Genomic DNA, 17,095 nt, shown 5'->3' on the forward strand with positions numbered 1-17,095 from the left:
ACGTATAGGTGTGGGCATTGTAAAGCCTGTGAGTATATTCATCCATCCAAAACAAAACACATATACACAACAAACAGTTTTGTAAATTATAGTTTCACAAATAGTGTTTATCTGATTTCTTGCCAATGTGGAGCACAATACATAGGGAAAACTTTCCAACAGTGGAGAAGAAGAATTTTACAACATATAAATTCAATTTCCAACCCAAATGTCTCCACACCTGTGTCAAGACATGTAAAATTCGATCATAATGCGGATCCTGAGGTTTTAAAGTTTGAAGCCATACATAAGCTACAATTCAATTTACGTAAAGGAAATATAAACCAGTTATTACTGAAGGCAGAGTCACGATGGATTCATCATTTTAAAACCACGGCTCCAAATGGTCTAAATGAGGAGTTTAATTTTACTCCGTACATACATTAAAATTAAGAAAGTTTTTGGTCTCACAATTATACTTCACTATAAACACTATTACGATCATTAAAGGTATCCCAATTGTGCCCAAATTGAGGCATATGTTATACGAAGAACCATACCCTCATTTCACAAACTAAGTACTTATGTAGAAAATTATAAATAAAAAAAGTCGGTCTATAAGTTATATACATATACCATATATTCAGTCTTATTAAAAGTTAAATTTTCACTTTGTTATTAAAGTTCTGTTAATACATTTTTCACCATTTATTTTTATATTCACTCAGCTGAGGCTTTTAGTAGAGATGCACTGTCTGTGGAATGCATATCAGATGTAATCATTCCCTAATCTAATAGTGCTATGAATAACCCCTTTGTGACGAATGGCAGACCCGGTCCGTCATGCCGGGGAAGCAGTTACCGCTGGATGATGGACCGGATCCGTCATGCGCTATTTGAGGCAGACCGGGAGCCGGGAGCACCCGATCGCGCTGTCCCTGCAGCAGTGATCGTTCTGACAGGGACTTCTGATCTGCCTCCCTGCTCTTCCGCGTTCTGTGTGAAGTGCAGGGAGACGGCTCAGTGATGATCTTCTCCCTGTTAAAAAAATAAATAATAATAATTAGTTTAAAATTAGTTTTAATAATGTTTAAAAAAAAGTTTTAAAAATCCCACCCCCCTTTACCCAGTCCTAATAAAAATGAACCCCTTCCCTGCCATTTGATTACTACCCACAGGGATCAAAATACAGATCACAGTATTATACTGTGATCCAATTTTTTTTAACCCTTTAGGGTTAACTTTTTTTTTTTTTTAAACCCTCAGAGGTTTTAATTTATTTAATTAATTAATTAATTAATTAAAATATTTTAAAATGATATATTTTGCTAGCTGGGGTGGGTGGGAGTTTCAAATAGAAAATTGGGGAATTTACTGTTAGTGCTGCTTACTGTTTGTTAGGGGTTAACGGTAAAAGGAAAAAAGTTTATAAAAAAAATGTAAATCTGTAAAAAAAAAGTTTTAAGAAAGTTTAGGAAAGTTTAAAAAATTTAATAAGCAAAAAAAAGTTTCAAAAGTAGCTTTAAAAAGTAAAAAAAAGTTTTAAAAAGTAAATAATACATTTAAAAATGTTCATTACCACTACACCTGGAACAAACTAGAGAAAACATGATCCCACACCAAGGTTCAAAATATGCCTTTTGAATTACCCCAGGGTGTATTCTTTAATAGATAGTTTGTGTTTGTGGGGAAGTTTGCATAACCAACCAGCTAAACGAATCCAAAATGGAACATGAATACAGCGTCAAACTTAAAAGTTTAAAAAAAAACTGGAATTACTGTGTCTCAAATGTGCCCCTCCAATGTCCACATATACCTGGCAAAGGTACATACAGGGGTATTGTTGTACTCAACCGACATAGCTGAGAAACATATGAAGTATTATACAGTCGTAGCAGGTTTGCAAAATATACTGTGCAAACTCACTTTGTGTGTCAAAAAGGCATAAATAATGCTTATAACTACTTCACTTGGTACAAGCTAGCGGAAAAATTATCCCACGCTAAGGTTCAAAATATGCCTTTTGAAATACCCTGGGATGTCTTTTTTAAGAAATGGTATGCTTTTATGGTGTAGTTGTAATATGTAGCCTGCTCAAGTGTTCCAAAGTGGACACGGACGCATCAAAGCCCTCCATGAAAATTCACACTTAAAAACCTGAACTTGTCACGTCTCTTTTACAGCACTGTAACTTCAGAAAATAGTGTCTAGGTCATACATTGGGCATATTATTTTACTCAGAAGATGTAACTGAGCATAATTTGGGGATTTTTATGACAGTGGTACATATCAAGTGTAAGAAATGCTACTTTTTTCCCCCCTCACCACAAACATTGACATAAATTGGTGAAACAAATGGTGACAAGTTAAGGCACAAGATACACCATATAGGATACCCTAGGGTGTCTGCTCTATCAAATGAAAGCCCTTTGTGGGGTTATTTGAACATTCACACTGCTATAATACCATAAAATGAGACATAGACCCGTCAAATCCATCTACGAAAATTCTAACTATAGAAACTGAAATAGCCTTTTCTCTTATATGGCACTGTAGCTTTACAGAAAAGTGCCAAAGGCATACAATGGGGGTATCAGTATACTCAGCAGATGTAGCTGAACACAATATGGGGTTCTGTGCAGGAATATCACACACCAGCTTTACGAATACAAAAACCTTGTTATATGTGTATATGCCAAAATAAAGAAAAAACACAATTTTACTCTAATATTTAGCAGAGATTGGCGATGAAATGGCTATGTAAAAAGTGTCAAACTAACCTTAGGTAAATAGCCTGTGATGTCTACTTTATATAAATATATACTTTTGTGTGGCATTATTTTTTTTTTTTTTTGATGGCTACTAAACCTACAAGACAAACATACCAACTTCTAAAATGGTTGCAAATTGAAATTTTATTTTAGTCCTTGTATTTTGTGACCTGTAACTTTCAAAATAAGCTGAACTCCTATACATATGATGTACCTTATAAATCAAGACACATAAATTAATTTATTTTGAATAACTTTTTCTAAGCTGGACATATTATGTACACGCTATTATTGCCAAAACTGTGAAGTTTTTTTTTTTGTTTTTTGTTTTAATTTTTTGGCATATTTGTATAATTAATGAGAATGTATCTATGTCTATGTGACATCAAATTAAAGCCCTGTTTGCCCTCTAAAAAACAATATATAATATGTATTGGTGCAATAAATGACAGGGATGCAAATTGTGTTTGAACACAAATAGCAAAAAATGCAAAAATGGCTTAAGGGGATAAATATGTTATATATAGTTTTGTTTTCCATCTAGGGATCCAACAATGTATCTTTTTGCACTGAGCTGTAAAACCTTAATAGCTAGAAGTCTCAAGTCTCAAGAATGAGATATATTTAAACATTGTTTTGATTTGTAGCTACATAAATATTGGACTCCTATAGGACTAAATTATAATTTCAGAGAATCTCTATTTCATATTAATATTTCATAGTAACATGGAGAGGTTTTATGTAATCTGGCAATCAAAATAGCAGGCTTTGTACAAGTCACTGCTTAGTGAATCTGTCCTTTTCTCTCGAACGACAGACTACTTTCTAGTGAAATTGTACAAACCCACTAATGGGAGGGGTTAGTTTCGTCATAATTTTGACCGTGCTAATTTCCGCCCAGACTATGACGTGGAACCTCCTAATTGGTAGCCGTAGGAACTCGCAATTGAGTGAACGGTTCCCTCTGCTTAAACATCTCTGCTGCATTTGATCATTTCCCCTTGAAGAGCCCGGTTGCGGCTAAACGCGCGTCAGGACTTGCCTGTTTCTGTGTGTGTGATCGGTCTTAAGATTTCTTTTAATAATAGTCACCCTGTAAATAGTATTTGATTACCGTTTTTTTTTTTTTGTAATTTTGGGCATGATGACTGTCCCAATGTAGCAGGGATGTAATCACTTCCCCATTTTCCAAAATTTTGATCTTAAGGTCCAAAAACTCAAGTTCAAACTCATCTATGACATGTGTTAATCGCAATTCAATAGGGTTATCGTTCAAGACTGTCACAAACTCTTCAAAGAGGTCTATGGGGACGATCCAAAAGATTAGAATATCATTTATATATCAATGCCAACTTAAAACCTGAGATGTGTAATGGCGTGGATGGATGTCATCACCAATGTCTCCTCCCACCAGCCCAGAAAATAAGTTGGCATAACTAGGTGCACAGGCCGAAACCCATAGCAGTACCAATCACTTGTAGATAGTATTTTCCATTATAGGTGAAAAATTCTGAGTCAAAATGAATTCCAATAATGTCAGAATAAACCTTTGTTCTTTTTCACAGAATGCAGATTTTCCTAAAAAGTATGCAACCCCTTTCAAACCCTCGGAAGGGGTTTTATTATTACCGAGATTCAAGTTTGGTACACCATTTTTTAATGATGATAATACAATGGTATATTACAATCCCACACAGAGATTTTTCTTTCAATATTCACCCATTTACCCCGTAAATAGTATTTGATTACCGTTTTTTTCCCCTATTATTTATTGTTGTATTTTTCATTTTGCTGGTTAGCAGTATTAGCGTTTAGTTATCATAGGGAGAAGGGGGAGTTTAGCTCAGGTGCCCTCGAAGGCACAGGTTTGTAACCCTCATTTATCTTATTATATTTATTTACAATCTATTAATAATTTATTTATCTGTCATTGTTCACTTTATTTTGATTTATTTATTTTTATCTTTACAGATCTTTAAAAATTCTATTTATGGTTAAGAGGATTTAGGCAGCCTCTTTGGCTGTTCTGAAAACTTTACTCTAAAGGTCATTATTTTTGTATAATATAATTTTGGGTGTTAATCTAATTGTTTACAAAGTGTTCGATATACATTTTAAATATAATCAGGCTGGGTCATTTTTCATTATTATATTATATCTTCACTGTACTGAGTGGGACAAATCCTTATTTTGTTTCAAAGTGAAGATCTCCTTCCTGCAAACTCATTTTGACATCTATTACTTTGAAAGATGTCCACTAATAATATGGTGATATCAGCTAATAGATGTATATGTAAAGCACGTTTTATTGATACGCATTTGGGCTCATAAAATCAGGCCAAAATATAAAGATTCCTGTTTGGAAAGAAAATGTTAAACCTAATTCAATAATCAAATATTTTCTATATTTTTAACATTTTTTTTAAATGGTATTTATTATATGTTTTTATACAAATTTGTATCCACGTTGCTATAAGAACTAGATAATTGTCCAATCATGCCTTTCCATTACACTGTGTAAGGCATTGAGCACACTGGTTTGACTGCCATCTTGGTGTCACATTTGTATCTATGCGGCTATCACATGGTATAGGTGGAATAGACATTCAGTACTCCACTTTCTGGATATTAGTCTCAGAGTGACCGCTAACTAAATCACACCCGCCCTATAAAATTAGAAACTACAATCCACATGACATTAAAACACATATAAATGGAAAGCAGATTTGCTTTATAATTGAAACAGATTATGTAGGCAAGTCATAACAAATTACCCTTTTACTTTGCCTGAAGAAATGTTGCTACCTACTTCCTATCCTGTTTGTTGACACTTGCAGTACTTTAAAAGGATTATATGCCTTTTAAAACATGCATTACTGATAGATACGCATCATCCTTCTAATAACGTTAGAATAACACAAGAACGGGAATCTTTTAAATATGCACAATATTCATGTCCTCATATAATAAATGACTCCATCTAAACACCTTGTACATTCTAGTTCTTAATGCCTAATTAGAATTGTGAGACCCAAGAGAACACCTGCTTTGTAGAAGAACTTCAACCATGGCTTGGGATCGAGAATTGCTCTGCGAGTTTTCTTTGTGTTTAACCAAAAAATAATAATATCTAAAGCCAACAGCGTCTGCGAGTATTCGCCAATACTGCTGGCAGCAAAACAGTGTTAATGCCTCAGCTCATTTTATTTTGTTCCTTTTATTACATTATAAAGGAGGTGGGTGTGATAGATCCCACCTTCTTGAATGAGTATGCTGACGTTTGCAGAAGTGCTGAGTATCATTGATTACTTCTAATTGCATTGTTACTGCAAACAGGCTAGCAGCCCAGCACCGAAACAGTTAAGAAAGCCTTTACTGTAAAATACCAATTTTGCAGTTTGCAGAGAAGCATGTTATTCACCAAGCAATGAGTTGACGATCATATAGTAGAGTTGTAAAACTTTTTTTTTCCAAATGTAGCAACTCTGTATAAACTCCTCTACTCACTACTTAGTAAATAAATGTCGGGGCACAGGCCTCCTTTATCTGTTTCCACGCTTGGCTGGTCCACTTTGTGGGGACACTACCAGCTTTCCAAAATAATGCGCTCTAGTTTTCTGTCCCAGAGAACTGACAAAGGAGACCTAGTGATGGTACTCCACACTTCTGCACACTGACATTGGGTCACTGGAGAAAATGTGTTTAACTTCTTCACTGTGGGAGGAAATCCTAATTATATTAATTTTGTGTGTGCATCATGGAAGGGGGTTAAGAACAGTAAAGTGAAATTTAAATGACTGCTATGGTTACTTTAAGAGGCGTGAGAGGGATACGTATTGATATTGAGCTCATTCTTTCCTGGAGACGTATGGAAAGAACTCCAGTAAACAATGAATTCAACTCCAGATTGACTGTTCTAGAATGAATGTATGGAAGATGTTTTATTGCGGTTTCGAACTCCCCCCTCTTTACTTTTTTCCCCTTTTTGTTACCCCCTTGTCCCTAATTATTCCAACAAACAATATGAACTAGTGTTGTTCCAAAGTGCTGCACGAGGCTCTCCACTTTCATTTAAACCCTCATGTCACAGAATGCTTCATTCATCTTAAAACATTACCTTTCTGAGCACTAATACATAATACATACTACTAATACACTCTTGTACAAGCAAAAACAGACTTTATGCATTTTATGGGAGATTTTGATCGTATTATAAAATATATCTTTAGCTTACGAATGTCCTAAGTGTTTTCTGATAGTTGTTGTTTGATTACAACTTCCATAAATGTCGCCCAGCTTAACGCTTAACATTTATAGTACTTACCTGGACATCAATGCTTTGTTGCTTTTTACACCAATGCTTTTTATTTTTGCCATGGACAAATCCTGGTCTCTTGCGATCTGCGTAAAGTTTGCCAACCATCATAAACCCTTACATCCATCCAACTCCCCACACTCCTATTCTACTAGACTGAATATCATAACACAGCTCCGATCATTTTTTCTCATTCAGCAACTCGAATGTAACATTTTGTCGCTATACAGCCACATTCTTCTAACGCCACGTGCCTATTGCTGTGTTATCTCCATATTCGTCCTGCCCTAAATTATATTGCCCCTTAGAGAGATATACACCACTTTTCCCAAACACCGCTCTTCTCCCCTTGGGTTACAGTCCATTTTGTAGTTTCAAAACCAACTTAACTTTCAAACTCTCCCAAGATGTTGTTCTGCATTTCACGTATCTCCAACGTCATCTATAACACCGTTCCATTCTATTCTGTTTATACACTGCTGCATGCTGCAATGTCACTTCTCCCTGCCACTCCTATGCCCGTGGTAACATGTTCCAAGAGCAGCCTTTGGAAACAGCAGCTTAGAACATAGGTGTTTGTTGGACAAAACATGGCTCTGTGTTTATGTCAATATTTTTTTTTTAGAAGTAGTATTAAAAACCCTCCCCTGCCCTCCTCATCCTATTGTGTGACCCTCCAGACAGCATCACCCTTTTTTTCCGCAAACTTTTTTGTCTACTTGTTTTTTTAGTTTTACTGTAAATGTTCCAGCCACCCTCACACTATTCTCTAAATTGAAACATTTAAGGGGTGTCTCCAGCCCTGCAGTCAAAGGTGACATTTCCTCCTTAGAATTATATTTTTTCTTTTATTTTTGCCCAATTTTGGCTATAAAACTTTAAACATGATATATCCATATCAACAATTGACACTAAGGATCAATTTTCTGCCTTTTAAATACGTTTATTTAATTGGCAACACAGTGAACTTGGTCTCCTTAAATGTATTTTTCCCTTAAAATGAAGAACCAGAGATGTGTGATAAGATGCAATATGCTTCTCATTGTAAAAATAGACCTAGGAGTGAAGAGAAACACCTGCATTCAATCATGTTAATTAAAGGAGGGCCTGAAATATATTGCAAAGGAATAAATATGTTTTTTTCCCCTGTCAGTCTTTAAGGATTCCCTGTTAAACCCCAGGCTGATAATTTACACAGGGAAATCTCACTGTTGTTAAATAACTTAAAATGTCTCTAAAGGGGACTCTTCGGCCACACTCCCAGACTTTGCTGATTACCTTAGAAAGATGTCCTAACCCCAAAGACTATCATGGTAAACTCTGTGATACAGTTTCTATACAGAACATATAAGACCCATTGCATAATAATAATATTAATAATAAACAGTGCAGGGAACTCCTTGTATTGTCTTGTTCTCCATAGTTTTAAGATATGGCTATCCTGAGTATATCATCAGTATTTTAAATACCAAGTAGCATTCTTTGTGTTTGTGTTCCTGTATTGATCTGCACACACACTGACACTTGTTTTAGTTAATGAAAGTTTGTGAGCAGAAAAAAACTTTTGTTTACCCGTATCAGAGATTTAAATGGCTTCCCCAGGCATCAACAAGAATTATTTTGATACGAACTTCCAGAATCCTCCAAAAGGTTATAAATAAAGAGAGGGAATCTGAAGGATTTTATTAACATTCTTGCATGCACTGTTTGTGTTTTTAAAGACATTCAGCATTAAAAATTAACCTATCATCATATATACTGGATACGTTATCCACTAAATTTGATTACCCATCTCCTCACCACCCTTTAGTATAGGAGATAAAAGAAACACCAACATGTTCTAATTAGCTGGTAATGTTGGCTCAATACATGTCTTTTCCCCAACACCCTATCAATGTAGACAACATTTTTGGTCCACTCTTTTCAACTTGATACATTCGTAACTGACCTTTATGGTATCCTTTAAACTAACATCAAACTTAGCAGAGTTTGGGGTGCTGAAAAATCTGAGCAAGTTAAATCGGCAGCTCCATCAATTAAATTTACTCCTTTATGATCAGTATTCAAAATGTACTCAGCCAACCTGAGTATTAGTATGTAGATCACCTTTTAGAGACCATTAAAAAAAAATCCCATATATGGTCAGCACAACATAACTGATAAAGCATTTTGAAAGGCAGCAGAATATAATACAGCAAATACAGGGACTGCAAAACGAAGAATAACGGTGGCCCCTTTTTACTGCCCAACTCTAAGGCACAACAACATACATTTACAGATTTGCAAAACATTTCTACACAATGCATTCCTTTAAAATGTAGCTTCCTTTGGCATGGTATTTTATTTTTAAAACTTGGTGGATTAGTTTCTTTTCTCCCTGTAAATTTACGAAACTGCACAAACATCTGAATTGCAAGAACGAACTAGGCGATTTAAATAGCTGTCAAGATAAGTGCCTTTCCAGAATACTTGAACCAGTGTAAACATACAATGCAAAATAGTAAAAATATGCGTTCTTTATATGCTAGAACCTCTAAGAAAATCTGTTAGATGGTGATATCTAGGAAACGTGATTCCTGAGATTTGTTTAGTATTCTAGGTATGGTATAAATAGAACTATAGTTGTGGTGATGGGAAGGATGCGTTTGTGTAAGTGTATCCATAAGTATAGAGAGAGACTATCCCAAAACACCATCTTTGCAATATGTTACAGGCCTTTCATTTGTAATTCCCAAATACATCTTCTGGTTCTCAATAAAAAAAAAAAAATATATATTTTTTTTAACTATCCATCTTTTTTTGTGGATTTCTTTTTTTTTTTTGTGACATATCCCTTTTTATTTTGTTATTATTTTTTGGGGTATAATTCTGGTAAATCCACATTTTTGGTCTTTCAGACACGCTTGGCACAGGGTGATCAGCTCCTGGTGGAATTGGGTCAGAACCAGGTCTAAGTATTGGAAGGCATGTGGAATTCCTAACAGAGTTTATACTGAGCTTGCCATGTTCTTTATGAACACCAGGATTTACAAACAATGCATACACTTTATAATAGGGAAAAATAATTCTAAAGGGGGATTTTATTTTGCAAGCAGATTTAGAGCTACAACCTATTTGCCAGGTTTTCATTGGCTGTATTTAGCAATTGTATTGCACATGGATTAGTCCTCCCATGCTAAAAATGTTTGTTTTAAAGTGTATTATTGATAATAAACCTTCTTCTCCCTGTTCTTGCAACTGACATTGCCAAGATATTGCAGTATGTATGACCTTTACATGAATGACTATTGACGGATAGCTATCTTTCATGTGTGGGATTTACAATATTCAGAACTCTACCTTTGAGTTGGGGATTTTGAGTTAATAATTACCAAGCACATTTTATGATAAATATTACATGCAATGTAAAGTCATGCAAGAAACAAAAATAAAACAAAAAAAAAATAAGCATGTGTCTCATTGTTGTAATCCAACAATGGGATTGAAGATGAGGCGTATCAAATATATTTTACTTATTTAAAAGTTGAAATATTATTTGAGAAGGAAAAAAAAAACACAATGATCTGCAACCATCCTACTGAATACATTAAAGGAAAACTCCAAGCAGCAAAACCACTACAGCTTGTAGTAGTGTTTACATTGCCAGAAATGCCCTAGCTCCCATGGGAAGAAGTCAAACAATATAAGTATGCTTTCATAACCTTCACTGGGTCCCCCTGGTGCCTGTAACACATCCGGTATAGGATGTCACTCAATGTAAAGATTGGCCAAAGCAGGACCGCGCTCACTGACTGAGAATGCTCAGGTGATGCTTCAAACAAATGAAGTGATCCTGCATGGACCTTCTTGGCACTTCTTAACAAATTCTCCTAAAAAAAAGAGGTTGCAGCTTCTGGGGCCCAGGGAAGTCATCATATCACACTGAAAGAGTTTGGCTGCTTACCGTAAGACGCCATCAAGGCACTTCTGGCACCATAACTGCTACAACAGGCTGTAGTGGTTGTTGTGCTTGTTGTGTTCCTCTAAAGATAAAGGGGTACTCAAAGCACCATAACCACCATTACAATACTATGCTACAGCAGCCAGCATATCAATGCCAGGAAGAATCCTGATTTTTGGCAATTCACTATTAAATTATTTCACAGAAAAAAGTCCAATGGCATCCATTTCCGTGTAACCCCACAACCACTACACTGTGCTGAAGAAGCTACGATGCTTAGAAAGCCCCTTTTAAAAATGCAAATCTTAGTGAGCTGCAATTCCAAATGCTAGTTTCCTACTGCTTTCCTAAAATATACTTTTACAAAAAGTAAATCATTTTCAGTTTATGTAAGGTATGTAATGTAATGATGTGTTACACACTCAACATACATTGCACATAATGTGAATTCTGCTGATATAAAACAATTTACACTCCACCAAGCGTGACAAAACTAAAAGAAACTCAGACCACAGTACTGACGAATTTTACCTTACTGTAACCCACAATAGAAATGTACATCATGAATCTGATGTAACTATGGCCCCTCCCTACTTTTTCATTCTGTATCCCATAACTCTCTGCAAAACGACTGAAAATAAAGAATTGACAAAAAAAAAATTTACAGTCAAGGTACAAATCTATTAAATAAACTAATAAGACACCAAACAAAAGGATGTCTCTGGTGCAATATGTATTAAACAATTATTTAATATTACCTAAAACTGTGATTAAAAAAAAAAAAGTATATTACCTTACTGGAACTGGTATACAACCAAGGCCAAAAAAACTGAGAAATAAATAGTGTAGTATTTAAATTAACATCAATTTAAAAACATCTAAATTTATACACTCACAAGTGAAAAGTGCAATAATATTGTGCAAAACATGCAGGTGCTCCAAGGGCTGCAAACCTCTCCATATTTTCCAAGGTAACTGCGCTCCTGGTATATGTCACCCTTAAATACCAGGAAGAGCTGTAAGTCCTCGAGATGGAGTCCTCCAATATCCACCAATCGCTCTCTCCTGGTTTGCCGTCATCGTGTTTGGAGTGATACATCTCAGTGTGGTGGCATCATCTTTAAATTTGACAATATGATGCAGAGTTCAGTAACATTGCAACATGTTGTTATCAGTGACGATCCAGGTGAGAGTGATCAGGGGATATCGGAGTAACGATATATTCAGAAGAAGGTGGAGAAGCTATTGAGAAAGTCAGAAAGACGAAACATGTCAGGCTTGTACAGATATAAAGTTCCATGGAACTTTATATCTGTACAAGTCTGTTTCCTCATTGAATTCACCAACTATATTTTGAGGACTCACAGCTGTTCCTGGCATTAAAAGGTGACATATACCAGGATGGGGAGCTTCCTTGGCGAGATATCACAATACATACTTTTGCCAGTTCTGGTAAGTTCATTATACCCTGGTTTTTATCACTGTTTTAGGTGATAAAAAATTGTTTAATATACATTGCACCAGAGACATCTTTTTGTTTGGTATTTGCACTCTATTGTAATTTGGAGAAATTCCAATCTACTAGGCAACACTTTTTGAGTGTATATATGCACAGTTTTGAATTTTTGCACATTTAATCACATTGACACTGTATGTGTGTGTGTACATATATAAAATAGCATTTTTTGGTAATCATTTGCAAATACACTTATGAACTTTTAAATGGCATTACATTTCAGCCAAGACTAGATTTTTAAACCATTCTTTCAGAAGTATCATGATCTGAACACATCCCGTGTTGGCATTGCTCTTTGTAATGCAGCCACTCCGTTTCCCTCTAGTGCTACGTTATCTGCTTGAGGAGCCCTCCAGCTATGAATGATGGGCATTGTAACACGTTGACAGTTGGGATGCTCTTGATTACAATAGGTTTTGTCACTGCTTTGCTGCAATTCAACTTATTTCTTCACTACACACTAGACCTTAATGATATACCATACAATGCTTGAAGACAGTTAAGTCAATCACAATCTTTACTTTCATTGACTCCTCTTTCATGGGTCCGTTAAACGTAGAAAAACTTGGATTAGGGTAATACACACACTGATTCAGGGATCCCTCAACTGTTAACAAATGACATCCCTCCTAATACTGTAGTAGACTGTGACCATTGTGGAGAACATTAGGAGTTGTAATCCAGTAGCACCACAAACGTCGGAGGGTGGAGGTGATGGGGGAATGCATATATTGTATCATTATGTTATATGAATGCATAGGTTTTAAGTTCTAAGCCTGGTAGAAAAATTAGTACAATTTTGATATTTGACTTTCCACTAGGAAAATAAACCCAAAAACCCTACACCTAGAGAGACAACAATTGTTATATTGTTCCTTTTTTAGGTGTAGAAAATATCTTTCTCAAAAGAGTAGTTCACCTCTAAACCTGGTGTAAAAGAGAGCTTATTGGGACAAAACTCTGATTCAGTGGAATTGACATGTCCACCAAACCTGATCTGCTTCTGCCCCTCTTCCAGTTTGGAGCTGTCACCCACCAATACCGCCCCACGCCAGCTGTGTCCATCTTTACAAAAGACGTCCTTTCTTTCTTTTTAGTCTTCTCTTCTGTCTCCTGTCTTCCTTCCTAGGCCATGTTTGCCAGCTACGTCCCCGAAATCATAGAGTTAATAGGAAACCGAAAGAAATATGGTGGTTCATATAGTGCAGTTAGTGGACGGAAGTAAGTATTGACCAAGGTTTGGTCTCAATGCTGCAGGGCGAACCTCTCTGCATGCTATTTGTCCTTTGTTTGTTTGTTTTTCTTCCCTGTTTCTCGTTCCACGCAATCAGGCAATGTTTGCCCGCTACGTCCCTGAAATTGCTGCTCTTATCCTTAACCGGAAGAAATATGGCGGGACATTTAACGCAACTCGAGGGAGAAAGTAAGTTTTTTTTACACTTTTTGTTTTTTTCTATTATATTTTTTTACAAGACTAGAGTGAGATACTTTAAAGGTATTCCATTTATATGAGACGTAATAAATCTACTTCAGTTTAAGATAAATACTTAGACTCTGAACATTAAAGAGAGTGCTCGGGCCCGAGTAGGTTGTAGCAAAAAGAAAAATGTTTCTCTTTCACAATGAGTATCTGTAGGGAAGATAGAATCGTACTCGCCGGAACCCAGTTCTGGTTCTCCACAGTCAGCATGGTCAAATACCACTTAAGTATAGTTAATTCATAAACAGAACAGTCTATGAATTTAGTAAATCAGTGCCATGAATTATGTATATCAAAGTGAATGGAGTTCTCAGGTTGAAAACACATTATTAGAGTCAGTATGAATGGACATACTTTGTTACTTTTCCTAAACCAGGCCATTTTTCTTTTCAAATGTTTACTTAAAGGGACACTATAGACATTAAAACAACTTTAACTTAATGAAGCAGTTTTAATGTACAGATGATGCCCCTGCAGTCTCACTGCTCAATTTGCTGCCGTTTAAGAGTTAAATCGCTTTTGTTTCTATTTATGCAACCTTAGCCACACCTCCCCTAAATTGAATAAGGGATATAATACCAAAAACCTAGTCTGTCTGAGACTGGAGCAGTAGACTTTAGGAGTCCTGGTCAGAAGCCTACAAACTAAAAGTAACTACTACTGTAACAAAGGTCCAGCAAGATTTAACAATAACAATCATTCAGCATCCAGAGCTTTAGAGCACACGCACAGACTACAAATGTGATTGAAAGTTTTCAGTTTATATTGCAGACTAATATTCCATAACACTGTGCAGGAATGTATACCTGTCTAATGAGCAAACATTAAAGCATGAACGCTATCGCTCTCTGTCTACAAATACGACTGTTAGCAAATACAGCGGCTAACAGACTAGCAAGGTTGTACTCAGGATTTAACAAAGATGTGATCTGTAACCGTGTTGCAAAGAGGGTACAGATGTGTGCACTTTTTTTGCTTTTAATTTACAGCCCTACTTAATTATTGTAGTTGCAGGTTTATATTAAATTCTCTAGTTGTCTTTTTCCGTAAGTCCTTAGCTAGGTTACCTAGTTAGACAGACTGGAATACCTTTAAATGTTCTCCTTGAGTCTGAGCTAGGATGTCATGGCCTCTTCATGTGTCTGTGCTCCCTGGAGTCCGAGCTAATGCCTCCCCCCTGAAGAAAAGCAATCTCAATGGGTCTCATTGTTCAGAATGAGCACTTTGCATGAGAGGTACACAAAATAATGTCTGTAGGTGCAGTCCCATGTAGTAACCACTGCAAAGCTTTAAATATCATTAAGGTATGTGTTCTGTACTTCAAGTAGAAATTGTGAGCACAACTATTTTCTGCTTTTTAGTTTTATAAAATAAATTAAGTGTGTGTATCTGTACAGATATGTATATGCCTAAACAATCATGATGTTATAAAGGTTTTTCATTATACATAGGCAACATTAAATCAAATTATTTATATTTATTTAGCTCGGATGCACATTCCTAAAGCGGAACTGTCAATTCATAGGATTTTTAATATTATGTTTATGTATCACCTATATTTCACAGATATTTTAAAAAAAAATCTAGTTTACGTTTTAAAATGAAATGTACTTCTCCATACTGCTGTAAGTACATTTATCCATGCACCTCTGTCTTGTCTCCTTATCAATCATTGTCCTTTTCTGCCATTCCCATAGAGGAGAAACCAAAATGTTCATGTTCTTCTCCACATTTGCATTGTGAAAAATGATTAACACAAGTTATACATGATTTTCGGTGGTTTATCTAGTGGTGTAATCCCAGAGAATTGACTGTTCCGCTTTAAAGTTTCTCACAAAACCTTAAACTGAAAATTTACTTTTTATAGAATGGAATATAGAATTTTTATAGAATTGTATATGTGCTACAATATCGTAAGGCCTGTAATGCTTTAGTTGAGAAGATATTTGGTTTTAATTTGTTCAGTGTCTTTTGATGACATTACTGCGTACAAGGATCAGTGATACTACTCTAACCCCATGATCTTTAACCCAGACCTCAAGGTACACCAACAGTATGAGACTTTTCCCATTCCTATTCCAGTGCCAGATGCCAATTTTGCACAGAATTTGTATTAGTCAGCTGGGAACTCACATTCCAGGCAACATAAAATATGCCAGCGGAGGTGAAGTTACACCGTATCGCCATATGCAGCACTTCATAGTAAAACACTGCACACGCAGACTCCAATTCAGATCACCAATGTGGCCATGATGTGTGGAGTAACCTTTTAACAAACTTTGCAGTTGTTTTTCAACATTTTATCAAATGGTGTAATTTCCAGAGGAAATTCGAGATATCTCGTTTTTGAGTGACCGAATTGATCTTATAATGTTTTAACTGATATAAAAAGTATCAGAAATTCTGCTCTGACAGAAAATGTGAACTTCGGATAAATAACATTAAGAAACCGTTGATTAAGCAAATGCTAAACAAGAAGTATTTTCCTTCTCTTAAAAGATAAAACGAGATATATCAGTTGATGACAAGCTTAAAGGAACACTATAGTGTCAGGAACATAAACATATATTCCTGGCACTAGAGTAGTATAATAACTATTTATGTCCCTGGCGCCCTCTCCTTGCCGTAAAAAGGTGAGTTTAATCATCTTTATTCAGCACTGTGCTGGTCTCGGCACAGCTGGCCCTGCCTCGCTCTGACTCCATGGCTGAGATAATCAAACTTGCTGATCTCAGCCAATCTAATTCTTTCCCATAGAAAAAAAACTATTATAAATGCATGGCAAAATACCACTCAGCGCCAATTAGCATCTCCTCAAAGAGATGCATTGAATCAATGCATCTCTATGGGGAACGTTCAGCATCTCCACGCAGAGCGTGGAGACGCTGAACATCAATGCTGAACACTGTTAAGCACTGACACAGGAAGGACCTCAAGTAGCCATAAGTGACTGCTACTAGAAGTTTTACTTGGCAGTAACGTAAAAGCTGAAAAAGCAGTGTTTACATTAAAAAGCCTGTAGGGTCAGCCTATAGACACCAGAATAACACCTTGAAGCTGTAGTTGTTCCGGTGACTAAAGTGTCCCTTTAAGG

At 36.0% G+C, this 17,095-nt stretch overlaps 1 protein-coding gene across 8 annotated transcripts in view; it reads left to right on the forward strand.

Annotated features, from left to right (window-relative positions):
• The window catches only part of KCNMA1 (potassium calcium-activated channel subfamily M alpha 1), a 536,805-nt gene that overhangs the window by 349,670 nt on the left and 170,040 nt on the right, over nt 1-17,095 (forward strand). For 7 of the 8 annotated variants that reach the window (XM_063434220.1, XM_063434221.1, XM_063434223.1 and 4 more), the window contains exon 9: nt 13,651-13,742. In XM_063434220.1, the coding sequence (XP_063290290.1) occupies nt 13,651-13,742 (92 nt within the window). Of the gene's footprint in view, nt 1-13,650; nt 13,743-13,852; nt 13,945-17,095 lie in introns of all 8 variants that reach the window. The other variant, XM_063434225.1, reaches the window with a different exon arrangement.

This window comes from Pelobates fuscus, chromosome 10 (assembly GCF_036172605.1).
Source record: "Pelobates fuscus isolate aPelFus1 chromosome 10, aPelFus1.pri, whole genome shotgun sequence".
NCBI lineage: Eukaryota > Metazoa > Chordata > Amphibia > Anura > Pelobatidae > Pelobates > Pelobates fuscus.